At 30.1% G+C, this 13,184-nt stretch overlaps 2 protein-coding genes across 4 annotated transcripts; one reads left to right on the top strand and one right to left on the bottom strand.

Annotated features, from left to right (window-relative positions):
* The first annotated feature begins 4,731 nt into the window (after positions 1-4,731).
* On the top strand, positions 4,732-7,978 carry LOC108846250 (cytokinin riboside 5'-monophosphate phosphoribohydrolase LOG3). Of its 2 annotated transcripts, XM_018619475.2 has the most exons (8): positions 4,732-4,840; positions 4,955-5,082; positions 5,432-5,529; positions 5,782-5,812; positions 6,532-6,631; positions 7,409-7,479; positions 7,578-7,721; positions 7,793-7,978. In XM_018619475.2, the coding sequence occupies exons 2-8, from the start codon at positions 4,960-4,962 to the stop codon at positions 7,850-7,852; spliced, it is 627 nt and encodes a 208-aa protein (XP_018474977.1). In that variant the 5' UTR covers positions 4,732-4,840; positions 4,955-4,959; the 3' UTR covers positions 7,853-7,978. The 2 variants fall into 2 exon arrangements, with proteins under 2 accessions (XP_018474977.1, XP_018474976.1); XM_018619474.2 differs by having other exon boundaries at positions 4,755-5,082.
* A 538-nt stretch (positions 7,979-8,516) lies between these two features.
* Positions 8,517-9,808, bottom strand: LOC108845886 (uncharacterized). 2 transcript variants are annotated; one of them, XM_018619084.2, is made up of 4 exons: positions 9,578-9,808; positions 9,274-9,385; positions 8,945-8,991; positions 8,517-8,860 (listed from the first exon to the last, which is right to left on the bottom strand). In XM_018619084.2, the coding sequence occupies exons 1-4, from the start codon at positions 9,736-9,738 to the stop codon at positions 8,833-8,835; spliced, it is 348 nt and encodes a 115-aa protein (XP_018474586.1). In that variant the 5' UTR covers positions 9,739-9,808; the 3' UTR covers positions 8,517-8,832. The 2 variants fall into 2 exon arrangements, with proteins under 2 accessions (XP_018474586.1, XP_018474585.1); XM_018619083.2 differs by having other exon boundaries at positions 8,926-8,991; positions 9,578-9,806.
* Between the last annotated feature and the right edge of the window lie 3,376 nt (positions 9,809-13,184).

Genomic DNA, 13,184 nt, shown 5'->3' on the forward strand with positions numbered 1-13,184 from the left:
TCACAACCTATAAAAACATTAATATTATATATTTTCCATAATTTGGATAATAAAAACAGTGAGACAAAACACAAAATAATAAATTATAAAATATCATCTATGTATTCTCTTGTACTATATTAATATTATGTTTATTATTTTCAAATATTTAGTGTTGTTTAATGTTTTGATCCTATTTTTCATACTTCCATATATTTCTTGATTTTTTATTTAATTTTGATTTGTCGTTATATAATATTTAATCTTTTGGTTTTAGATATATTTTGATAACATTTGTGATTTTACAGATAAATACATTATTAGCATAAAATTTATTTTTGATTTTGATGTTCGTCATATACAATTACAGATTAGTTTATTTTAGGTTAGGAATATGATTGTTTAATATTAAATATATAAAAAATATTTAACGTAAGTATATAATTTATATTTACGACATATTTTCAATGATGCTTTATCTTTAGTCTTAACTTTAATATTGTTAATATTCTTTATTTGGATCAATATTTCCAATAAGAATCAAATAATTTTTATAATATTAATCATTAAAATCATAAATTAAATATAGAATAAATATAATTATGATAATTGATATATGGTGTTTTTCACATCATTGTATATATGTTTTCTTTTGTTTGAAGTCACTAATTCGTGTCAGTCTAGTCCTTTTTGACCTTTTACAGGTCTGGAGTTAGCAGAAGAAAGAAGAGAAGGTGCCTGATGAAAAGAAGTCCTTTTGGAGCATTCCTGCGGAGAACACTCAAGAGAACAATCCCGAGACTGTTCTCTCTCAAGCGGAACAAGCAGACGGAGTGATCCGGCGATTGTTCCAGACGAATATGGAAACTCCTATTTCGGGATTTTAAGCCCTGTTGCCCTAATCTCTTTTTCTTCTGATTGGCGCCTCCATATAAAACGCCATCTATCTATTTTCTATTTTTCTTACGCTAGTTTTTACGAGAGAACACTGAGTATTGCGATCTGCAACTTGTAAGGGAGAAGAATCCATCCTCTCATAGAGAAGATCATCTGAACCCTATTGTTTCATACTCTGTTCTTATGCAATTTTATTCAGGATTTATGTCTTTGTTTATGTGCATCATGATCGAGTAGTGACCTTGCTCGCCTAGGGTTTTTAGGGTGTTGAGACATGAGCTAAACATAGATAAGCGATCCATAACTGTCTTCATTCATACTGTTCTTACTGCTTTCATTAAACTGATCACTTGATGTTAGATCACTAGTTCATCACCTAGTTAACCGCTTAGGATGATAACTTGACACGTATTGAATGAGCTTAGTATCCCTAATCAGCGAAAGTAGATATTAGGGTGGTAAGTGAACTGATCGGACCTGTTCCCTAAAGCTTGCAATCGATCTTCATCCCAACGACAGTTAGGTGGTGAGATCGATCTGCAAAGCGATCACTACCACGACAGTGGAGTGTTCCAGCTGAGTGATCCGAGTTCTAGAAAGCACTTCATCGCGCTTGAATAATTGTTTGGCTCCAATTCAACACCCAATGAAATACCCTAGGCTAGCTCTTGTTTAATTGAATCAATCTCGTGTTTATTTTGCTTGATTACTATCGCCTATTTCAACCAAATCATATCTTCTTCTTAGCTTGGTTCTGAAACTTATAGAACTAGAGTGTAGACTGGTCCTCTGGATTTGAATCTCAAATACTACAATTGCATCTGTTAACTTGGCAGTAGCAAGGATTCATTTTTAGTGTATCAATAATATCGGTTGATATTGTTAATGTCAATTGTTAGTATCTATTTATTAATTAAAAGAGGCTTTTTAAATCAAAGATTAAGGGGGGGGGGGTGTATTCACCTGAGAGTTTTAAATGATTTGTATTAAAATGAAAATCGTTTTGTATTAAAATGAAAAATCCACTATTATTCAAACATGAATTTTAAAAACTCATTTAAAATTCACTGTTATTGAACTTGACATTTCGTAAAATAAATTGTGGAGTTTTAAAGTTTTCAGGTGATTTTATGGTGTTTGGATATAGTTTTTTAGTTTAAAAATTGAATTCAAATCTCATGATTTTAGGTGGTATTCTAGAATTGTTTAACAAAAATCATCTAGATGAATCTCTGCAACTTATTGAAATCATCTAAACTCCTATTAAAAATCAAATATTACATTAAATACACCCCCCCCACCTTAGAGAATTCAAGATTTGAGTAAATTCAAGAAAATCCGAGATTTAAGTAAAACCTAAAAAAAATGTTACAGATTTTTTGGGTTTTCGAAGAAGTTTTGGATTTTGAAAAAACCTTTTAAATTTAAAATTATTAAAAATAAAATTTTGTTTTCAGATTACTATAATTTGATATTTTATCATTTTATGAGATATATAAAAATTAAAAATTGATTTTCAAATATTTTTTATTTTCTTTTTCATTTCAAACAGTTTGATTTTCTGTTTTAAAAATGTGATTTTGTTTTCTAAAAAAGTTCCAAATATCATCATAGGAGGTGATATTCTGATTCATTGTTTTCTTGACTATAAAATATCATTTAAATTCCACCAAATCCCAATAGATATATTTATGTGACAAAATTCATATTTTCCAATAAGCCAAAATTTGGGAAAATTTATACAAATGACTAATTTATTAAACTTTAATTAAAAAAATCTTGTTAAACCCTTGATCCAATAAGATCTGCTAAATAAGCATGATAAGTAATTAATTAATTATATATATATATATATAATGTATATTTTAAAAAAAAAAATATATATATATATATATATATCGGTATAATAAATGTTAAGGTATTAACTATCTTAAATATCATTATGAATATATATTAAAATAAAATTTAAATAATAATACATATTAAAATAATAATTTATAATCTAAAATTTTGGATAAAATGAAAAATAACTAAATTCACTTATCAAATAATAATATAAATAGATAATTACTAAACTTACGTACTAATAACATGGCGTTTCTATATATAATCCTAAAAAATGTTCTTCTGACTATTTTAACACAGTGGATTTCTTAAAAATATATTACTTGTTCTTCTTCCAAAAATAATTGGATGTCAAATGTATTTATTTTGCTAAGAAAAAAAATACATTTTGTTGAGAATTAATTAACACAGGGGTTTTAGTCGGAAAAAAAAATTAACACAAGGGAGAATTTCGCCACGCGTGCCAACATTAGCTGTAAATGTAATGTATGTGTGGTGGTGTGATAGACGCGCGTGATTCAATCTCTCACGTGTAAAGACATCAACATATTTGTTTAGGCATTTTGTTTTTCTCATAAAAAATAAATGACTGATATTGCTCTAAAATACCCCATGTTTTTTTTTTATCAAAACCCATGTTCTTTTCTTTAGAGTAGGCATGAGATTATCCGAGATACGGATTTGATTCGAGATTCGGTCGGGATCCATTCCAAAAATTTGGATATTCGAAGGGGCCAAATTTAAATCCAGATAATAAAATGTTAGATCCGTCAAAACTCAAAACCAAATACGGATCAAGATATTTTAACATTTTTTATCCGGATATCCGGATCCGTAATTTTTATTGATAACTATTTCAAAAATAGTAATATCTCTATATAAAAACTAATTTTATTTATTATATTTTTATTTGTATAATAGTATATTTAAATTTTACAATATTATACATAGAAATAATTAAAATATTATATACATTTTTATTTTTAAATTATTGTTAATTATTTTTAATATTTTATATATATTAATATATATTTATTTATTTTAAGGATCCAAATCCGGATCCGGATATCCGTAGGATATTACAATTTTTAGAACAATATCCGACATCCGGATATCTAAAACCCCCAGATCAAGATAAGATAAGGATAGAAAAATTGTAGATCCGTTGATAAGGACGGATCTGAATACTTTAAAATATCCCAGATATTTGATCTAGGGCTGGGCGTTCGGGTACCCATTCGGGTTTCGGTTCAGTCCATTCGGGTTTCGTATTTTTGGAGTCAAAGATTTCAGCCCCATTCGGATATTTCTAAATTTCGGTTCGGATTCGGTACGGATCTTTGCGGGTTCGGTTCGGGTTCGGATAACCCATTTAAAATGTTTTTAAATTTTCAAAATTCATTATATACTTTAAATTTTCAAAATCTATAAGAAAGATAATATATTACATATAAATTTTCATAACATATATGTCAAAATACCTTAATTTAATATATAAATTGGTTTTCTTTGAATATTTGGATAAAGAATCAATAGATATTTAACTATTTTGGTGTTTTCAGTATACTTTAGCTATTTTAAACATTTACTTTTGACTATTTGCATATATTTTCCGAGTATTTTGGAAAATTTAAAGGTATCTTATATATTTTTAATATTTTTAATATACATTATATATAAAAATAATGTATATATTTAAGTATATAAATTTATTTCGGATACATTCGGGTATCCAAAATATTTCGGTTCGGATCGGGTTCAGTTTCGGTTCTTTAAATACCGAAATTTTGAACCCGTTCGGATATTTAATCAATTTCGGTTCGAGTTCGGTGCTACTTTTTCGGATCGGGTTCGGTTCGGTTTTTCGGGTTCGAATTTTTTGCCCAGCCCTAATTTGATCCATGCCATGCTTCCTCTACTTCGGGGAGGGAGATGTTTTTTAATTTTACTAAATTCCTTTTGGAAAATAACAAATAAAAGTTGAATGTTTTAAAATGACTAAATTAAATCTATGACCAGCATGACGAGAAGAGGCACTATATAACAACAACCCTTGAGCCAAGAACCATTAGCGGTGAAGATACACTACAACTCCAAAAATAGAGTTTGTGAGGTTTCAGTTAGGTTTCTTTTACACTCGTTTCTTGAAACTAAATTCTTAGAAACCTTCAAACTATTTACCATTTCTCTTTGCGGACTACAAAGTTTATATTTATCAAAACTTGGAGCTCAGAATCAATGGAGATCAAAGCTGGAACGATGCAAAAGTCAAAGTTCAAAACAATCTGTGTCTTCTGTGGAAGCAGCCAAGGCAAGAAGAGCAGTTACCAAGATGCTGCTGTTGATCTCGGCAACGAACTGGTAATACATGATCTTCAAGTTATTGGTAGGTTTTGAGATAAGATGATATGCATCTGTGGTTTCATTATGTTCTGCAAATTCGAGTTTTGATAAAACATGTTCACAAGATATTTTTTAGTCCAAATTTTAGCAAAAAAAAATATGTTTTTAGTGTGTAGTTTTTCAAAGGCAGAGCATTTTTCTTTCTTCTTCGAAACGTGCCAAATGATAAAACTTCAGAATAGTCTGGTTGCTATTTTGTTAGATGGGTTTGAAAGCTTCGATATTGTTTTTTTCTTACCCGTATTAGTTACCAAAACTAGGGTTCATTTGAAACCTGTATGAAAATCTGTTTTTTTTTGTTCTGCAGGTTTCAAGGAATATTGATCTAGTCTATGGAGGTGGGAGCATAGGATTGATGGGTTTGGTTTCGCAAGCTGTTCATGATGGTGGTCGTCATGTTATTGGGTAACTCTCTTATAGTCAAATCACTTAACACTACTTACTCTGTTTTAATCTCGTCTCTCTTTGATCAAAAAACTAAAATCTCGTCTCTTAACAACTTAGTGATATTTATGGTTAAGATCATACGTGTTACAAAAAAAAAGACCATACAACAGAAAACAGTCTTTGGAGTTTTTGATGTTGCTAAAGTGTTGGGTTATGTTGTTGATTACTTCAAACTAAACCTCTTTTTGTCATCTTGCTGTCACTCTACAGAATCATTCCCAAGACCCTCATGCCTAGAGAGGTATGAACTTTTAAAATAAACATTGTCAATTGTTTTATTAATTTGTCTTTTAATTTCTGTTTTCTTCTCTCCACATCTCCATTTTAATCTTCAGTCTTTGCTTCTGTTTTACTCTACTCCCTATCATTATAATCACTTTTACTTAAACCTCATGATAATAAGTACTCCCTCTGTTCCTAAATATAGGATTTTCTACACTTTTCACGTTTATTAAGACTATAATAATTATTTGCACTTTATTTAATTATTTATATCATTTACACACTTTCCAATAACTGTCTACCAATAAAATTTAATCAGTACAACTTTTAATAAAAAAAGAACCTCAAAAGTATACAAAACTACCTTAAAAATATAGAAAATCTTATATTGTGGAACAAAGAAAAACTCCAAAAAATCCTATATTTAGGAACGGAGGGAGTAGTTCTTTTTTCTGCCTCCTATTCTTCTCCATTAGGTAGGAAATAAAATATATGAAGAAAATGATTATAAAGATGTTAACTTATTTTGAGCAAATAAAGATGTTAACTAGATTAGGGTCCTGTAAAACAAAATGCATGCAAGAGATTTCAAAAACATCGAAATATCACGATTACTTGCATAGCCATCATCATTGCTTTGCCTGTAGAAGAGTCCAAAGTAGGTTTTGTCCTTTAACTACTTTTAATTATTACTTCCTTTTATTTAAAAAAATTGGTGGATGCTCTTTGTTATGGCAGTTGACTGGTGAAACAGTAGGAGAAGTAAGAGCAGTTGCAGATATGCACCAAAGGAAAGCTGAGATGGCTAAGCATTCTGATGCTTTTATTGCCTTGCCAGGTTTTGTTTTAAACCCCATCCACCCAAATTATCAAGAATCGTATATTTGCCCCTTTCACAAATTTTTTATTTTTATTAAATTCAAATTTTGCTTTTCTTTCAAAGAAAGTAATATATAGTAAAACTGGTCAAACTCTGATGTCACAAGGAACCTCGTGAACATCAGCTTAGGCCTCTTAATAAATAATAAATAGGAGAATGTTCATGAAAGTAGACTGATTTTGTAAAAGAGAGAAGAAAAGAATTTGGTAAAAAAACATGATTTCTTGGTCAAGCTGCAGTGTGAAAGCTACTGTGAAAAGTTTTCTTTTTTTTTTGAATGGAAAATTGTAAAATTGTAAAATAATAAAAAGTCACCATACTCTTAAAGATAAAGGCCTTGACCCATCAACATCTGGCACTTATAATTAGACTTTTTTCTCTCTCTCTTTACTCAGATGATTGCTCTGCTTTTCAGTACTCTCTGTATAGCTTGAGTAGTCTTGTTGTGACCAATATTTTCTTCTTGCCCATTTCAAGCTAAGAGACAAAACCTGGAACAGTCCCACAAATAGCATTGCGAACACTGAATCTGAATGAATAATGGAAAGTCAAGTTCTTTAAAAAATCCTGCTTTAGTAATCATATTGACACCAATGTACTAAGTGTTAAGGAGAAGAATATCATTTGGTTTTCTTGTGTACACGACGCACTATTGACTTGACCATGTTATACTAACAGATTAGTCTGATCTCTTTCAACAAAACAAATCTAAAATTTTTGTGTGGGTAATTGCAGGTGGCTATGGAACGCTTGAAGAATTGCTTGAAGTCATAACTTGGGCTCAGCTTGGAATACATGAAAAACCGGTAAGAAAGAAAAACAAACCCTCTCTCATATTTTCAAGAAAGATTCAAACTTTAAATGAATCAAGAACCCAAAATCATTAAAACAAAATTTCATTCAGGTGGGTTTGCTCAATGTTGATGGATACTACAACTCTCTGCTCTCATTCATTGACAAAGCCGTTGAAGAAGGATTCGTCAGCCCTACTGCTCGTGAGATCATCGTCTCTGCTCCTACTGCTAAAGAGCTTGTGAAGAAGCTAGAGGTAACTAAAGTAAAATGAAGACGGTTTGTTTCTTAATATCTCCATAATCTCATACGTTGTTGTTGTTGCAGGAATACGCACCATGCCATGAAAGTGTTACGTCTAAGCTTTGTTGGGAGATTGGAGAATGATCAAATATCAAGAATCTATTATAACTATCTAAATATTTATATATATATATAAGGCAATGTCGAAGATTTTCAAGATTTAGATCTTACTAAAAAAGGAAGGAATATATTCTGACTAGTTGGGTTAAAGTTTATGTAAATTTTTAGTACTACTGCTACTGTTTTTTTAACTCCAAACTATAGTGTCTTGAATAGTTGATCTTATCGGCTAAGTGAAGTCTTGTCACAACAAAATAGTGATGCATGTTGAATATTGAGGCAAAGTTAGATGGAGTGGTTGAGTATTAGTGTGAATAGATGAATGTTGAAACCTAACTTATTATAGGTTCCAAGTTAAAGATAGGATGATGATGACACACATAACAAGTTAAACTGTGGAGATGTACGACTTAATACTTTCTCAACAGTTTCAGGAGTCCGATAACCAACAGCAAAAATTAGTTATATGACCAGATCAATCAGTCACTCAAATCAACAGGGACAAATGTACAAACTTATACTTATCCACAGTTTCAGAAAGGCAACAACAACACAAGCTAAAACTAATCACAATGAGGTACAAGTGCAACAACAACAAGCTTCACAGCCTTTCTTCACGAACTACAAGCAATCACGAGCGAACCCATATGTTCAAAGAGCAAATAAGAAGGTACCATGATGCTTATGATTGACGAACATGAAATACTATAAAAACAACACATGAATCCAGTGAACTGAATTCTAGGATAAACTATCTTAATACATGTATTGCTAGTGATTGATTGTTCCAAGAAAAAGGCTACGAATTAGTCTACTACAACAAGTGTTATACATGAGAATGAAAATATTTAAGATTTTCTTACCAGCAAAGGCACAGCAGCTGAATGAGCGAGAGCAATATCAAACGCTGGATGTCTACTACTACTAGGAAAATTCAATCTAACGGGGTGCTTCTCTTGAACGGCACTTTAACCTTGAAGCTTCCAGCTCTTGTTTTAATGTCTCTATCTGATTGAGCAACGCCGCATTTTCCTAACCCACGAGACAAAGAACTAAATGAGCCACAAGCAAGCATCTAATATTATTGGGAATTTCACCTTGTGCAACGACTCTAACTTTTGATTGAGAGTAAATGCGTTTCCATTCCCAGATGACTCCTTAATCTGTACAAGAACAAGGCAATGGTCTTAGAAAAATCAACCCCAAACAGAGAAACACAATGTTTAGTTCCCACTAATGCTTCTTGATCAACAGGTCAACTAAACCTCAACGTATCTAACTTTCTATTGACATAAAAGCTATGACCATATTAACAGAGTCACAGGACCCAACAAGATAACCATTTATGAGACCATAACTAGTAAAATTCAAAGCAAATCCCTAAACCAACAAAAAGGAAGAAGAAACCATTCTCTACATGGAGGAAGAGCTTAGAGAAACAGTACCAGTGCCAGCTCTGTGTTACACTTAGAAGCTTTCTCAGCTTCACTGTCAAACATTCTCCGCCATTCCGCGGATTCATCCATTGCCTCCCTATTAGCCAAATCAAACTGTCTCCTACACACACACACCAATGTAAACATCTACTTGATTAACCACAAAACATAACACACAGCTGAGCTCCAAAAAGATCAATTCAGAGGCAATTGAAAACATAAAGTGTGAAACTTTAACGAAACTGACGAACCCTCCTGATCACAAAAACCTAACACTTTAGCCCGATTTGAGAAAAGAGAGGAGGAGGAGAACCTTAAGCGTTCTGTGTCGTCAGAAGATAGAGTGTAATCGATTGTCCACAGCCTTAAGTAAACAGCGACGCCAAGAACGAGGGCTAGAATCAGACCAACCAGTATCGTCTTCCTCTCGGATCCTCCTGTCATCCTTCCTCCTTCCCTCATCAGAGGCAACATCGACGAGCTAAGCCTAAGAGAGACGACGATTTGATATTCGATTGAAAAGTAAAGACGGTTTTGTCAAACCGGAGATTATATCAACTAAACCGTAATAAAAAAAAAAACGATATTTCAATGTGCACAGTTGGCGTGGTCTGAGCAGCTGTTTGGATTGGAACGATTCTTCGAGTTTTATAAATAGAGAGATTGTACAAAAAAAAAAATAGAAAAATTGCATTATATATATAACAAAAAAAATATTTAAGTCTTTAAACTAAAAAAAAGTTGACCATTATATTCAACTAGGTATTTTGCCTGCACATGCGGGCATAAATTTATTATAAATACTTATTAGTTTATGTCTTATTAATCTAAAATCACCATAATAAATTATTATTTATGTTTTTTAAATAGTTGAATTAAACATCAAAATATTTATATATGTAAATTATGTTTTTATCAAAATATATACTTATTATTGTGTTAAGCTTTTTTAAAACACTCATATCTTAGAGATAGTTTGAAAAATATATTTATATTTTTTTTGATTGCCTAATATTTAACTATAATTTTTTTTTGTATCTTAATTTTTTTAACTTTTATAGTAAAAATATTGTTTTCAGATAGGCACAATATATATATATATATATATATATCTTTTTATTTTATAATAATATTTTGTAATCAATTATTTAATATAGCATATAACATATAAACTCTATATCATTAAAATAAAATTCGTTTTTATTTATATATAAATTCAGTAAGGGTATTATTTCAACTAATAAATTAGTGAATAGTTTAATAATAAATTAATAACCTATCTAAAAGTCTAAAACCTAATAAAAATATGACAAATAAGAAAAACTAATATAGCATATAAATTTAATATTAATAAAATAAAATTTGTTTTTATTTATATACAAGATTCATCAAAGCTATTTTTTAAAATTAATAAATTAGTGACTCAGTTAAAACAAAAAATAAATCAATGATAATTTAGCTTAAACTTAATAAAAATATGACATATAAGCAAAATTAGCTAAAATCATGGAAAACATGAAAAGTAAGCAAAATAACTTCATAAATAATAGTATAGATGTATTTTATGAAATACCAATTTCCCTATATAGTGTATAGACAACATGACCTTCAGCCTCACACATTCTCTTATAAAATTTTTGTTTACAATGCAATTTTTCTATATAGAGTGAAGAAGAGTTTAGAGAGATTTAAGACATAAAGAACCAAGAAAAAGAGTTTTGAGTAACAGAAAAACATACTGATTAGTTTACATTTTGGGGAGATTTTAGTTGTACATATATTCTATTTCTTCATCTTGTTCATACTTTGCTTGTTTTTCTTTTTAATCTGTGTTCTCCAGTTTTTAGAATTTGCTTGTGCTACTCTTTATGTAAACTGACAGCAGACATTTTGAATCTTTGGGAGATTATACTCAAAACATTATCATAACTAAGAAAGTTGCAAGTTTTAGGTATAAATGTGAAAACTTTATATGGAGTACAAGTAGGTGGAAGACAAGCTGAGCCAGTCGAACCTCAAAGCAAGAATTCGATACATTTTATAATTGGCTGACAAATCAAACATGCATGGTTTTACGTGGAGAAACATGTGATAACATTCTTATTTTTTTGTTCATTTACAAATAGTCATTTGGTAATGGTAGCAGTATTCAAAGAGCAAGCTGAAGCAGTCAAACCTCAAAGCAAAATACCGATACATTTTATAATTAGCTAACAAATCAAACATGGTCTTACGTTGGGAGACATGTGTTAACAATCTTATTTTTTTCGTTTACAAATAGTCATTTGGTGTTGGTAACAATATATTCAAAGAGACTGCACAACATCAAAGATAAACCCATTGTCCAACATCGTGAATTATCATACCTAGTTTTAACAAACAATATCTAAAGCCAAACGCAGACAAAATGTTTTTAATTCAGAAACTTTAACATACCAGTCAACTAAGACTCATAAGCGTAAATGTATTTGTATATATTCCATATTTTAAAATTATAGTTTAGTTTATCGGTTCATTCTTTTTTAGGTCAAATTCAGTGCATTCTAAAAAATAACAAAATTTTGTGTAGAAAAGAGCACATGGACATGGAAGGACGACTACAAGTCATTTAAGCAACGACATGATGCTTTAAGAACATTTGTTTATGACACATTGGATAAGACACCTCTAGGAATCATTATAGATAATTTACCTATCTTTGAAGATGTTGGAATGGTAAATAAATTACTTAAATCTCTCTTTTTGTTTACTTGATATAAAAGAAAATACATTATATCAGTACAGTTTCCTTAAGAAATATATCATATGCCACTCGTTCTGGATGATAAAACTCATTAGCATGATCTATTTGTTCTTGCAAAAGGCGTAACAGATGATGGAGTAGAGTTTGTGTGGTTCAGAATTATGGAGAATAACATATGGCAATGAAGGTTATTGTAGATTGTTTCGCCCAGCTGATGATATTTTTAATATATTTTGGCCACACTTTGTCTAGTTAAGCTAATGGTGGATTTAATAAGATTATGGGATGTTTTCTGTTTCTTTTGCAAATGGTTATCTAGGTCGGTGAATGACACTGAAAAACTCTCTCACATGTTACTAAACTCTTTGGATTAGACAGTTGTTTGTTTTCTCGGGTTTACATATTAGGTGCTTAGAATTTCATGTTAGATTCGTTAGAACAGTTTTATCATCTATAATATGGATTAACATAAGTTTGACCTATTAGGATTTTATACCAAACTATTTGTCATTTATAGGAGTTAATATAATTAATCATATTCCCTCATTAGCGTGGTTGATATGTAATATATTACATCGACTTTGGGGTTAGTTTTTTTTTTTTGTAACTGAGCTATTAAAAACAGAAGGAAATATAAAAATATTACAAACCCAACAAACTTGACTTTGGGGTTAGTTGGTTTTGCCATTGCCAATGTGTTTGCGAGTAGTTGCGTTTTTGGCATTTTACAATAACAAAAAAATGTAGAAAACTGTTACTCCATTCCTAACTTCTTAAAATCACAAATTGATTCCGTTAAAGTTTATGATTGCGGGAGGATAAATAAAATATTTTAAAAAAATATATATAAGTATAAAAATAAAAATATTAATTGCATTTTTAAAATTGAAATAATATAAATACTAATATATAAAACTTCTAAAGAGAAATATTTGCTATAAGTTTAAGAGGTACTAACCCACAAACCATTTTTAAAAATAAAATACTATGATTTATTAGATATAATTTTTATTTTTAGTATAATATTAGATTGTTAATTTATTATTTAACTGTTGTTATACTTAATAATCTATCACTCGTAATTATCCTGTAAACACATCAATTTTTAACCATTGTACATCTATCTATCTTATTAAAGGTGAAGTACAATTTCGGTGTGTTTGGATACTTGGATAAC

The sequence above is a fragment of the Raphanus sativus genome, chromosome 3 (assembly GCF_000801105.2).
Source record: "Raphanus sativus cultivar WK10039 chromosome 3, ASM80110v3, whole genome shotgun sequence".
Lineage (NCBI taxonomy): Eukaryota > Viridiplantae > Streptophyta > Magnoliopsida > Brassicales > Brassicaceae > Raphanus > Raphanus sativus.

Excerpts from the sequence above, each read along its gene's own strand:
- LOC108846250 (XM_018619475.2), top strand. The coding sequence starts at position 4,960 with ATGGAGATCAAAGCTGGAACGATGCAAAAGTCAAAGTTCAAAACAATC. Across the intron at positions 5,813-6,531 it reads AGACCCTCATGCCTAGAGAG|TTGACTGGTGAAACAGTAGG; the intron begins GTATGAACTTTT and ends TTGTTATGGCAG. Across the intron at positions 7,480-7,577 it reads TTGGAATACATGAAAAACCG|GTGGGTTTGCTCAATGTTGA; the intron begins GTAAGAAAGAAA and ends AATTTCATTCAG.
- LOC108845886 (XM_018619083.2), bottom strand. The coding sequence starts at position 9,738 with ATGTTGCCTCTGATGAGGGAAGGAGGAAGGATGACAGGAGGATCCGAG. Across the intron at positions 9,386-9,577 it reads GACGACACAGAACGCTTAAG|GAGACAGTTTGATTTGGCTA; the intron begins GTTCTCCTCCTC and ends GTGTGTGTGTAG. Across the intron at positions 8,861-8,925 it reads AGTTAGAGTCGTTGCACAAG|GAAAATGCGGCGTTGCTCAA; the intron begins GTGAAATTCCCA and ends CTCGTGGGTTAG.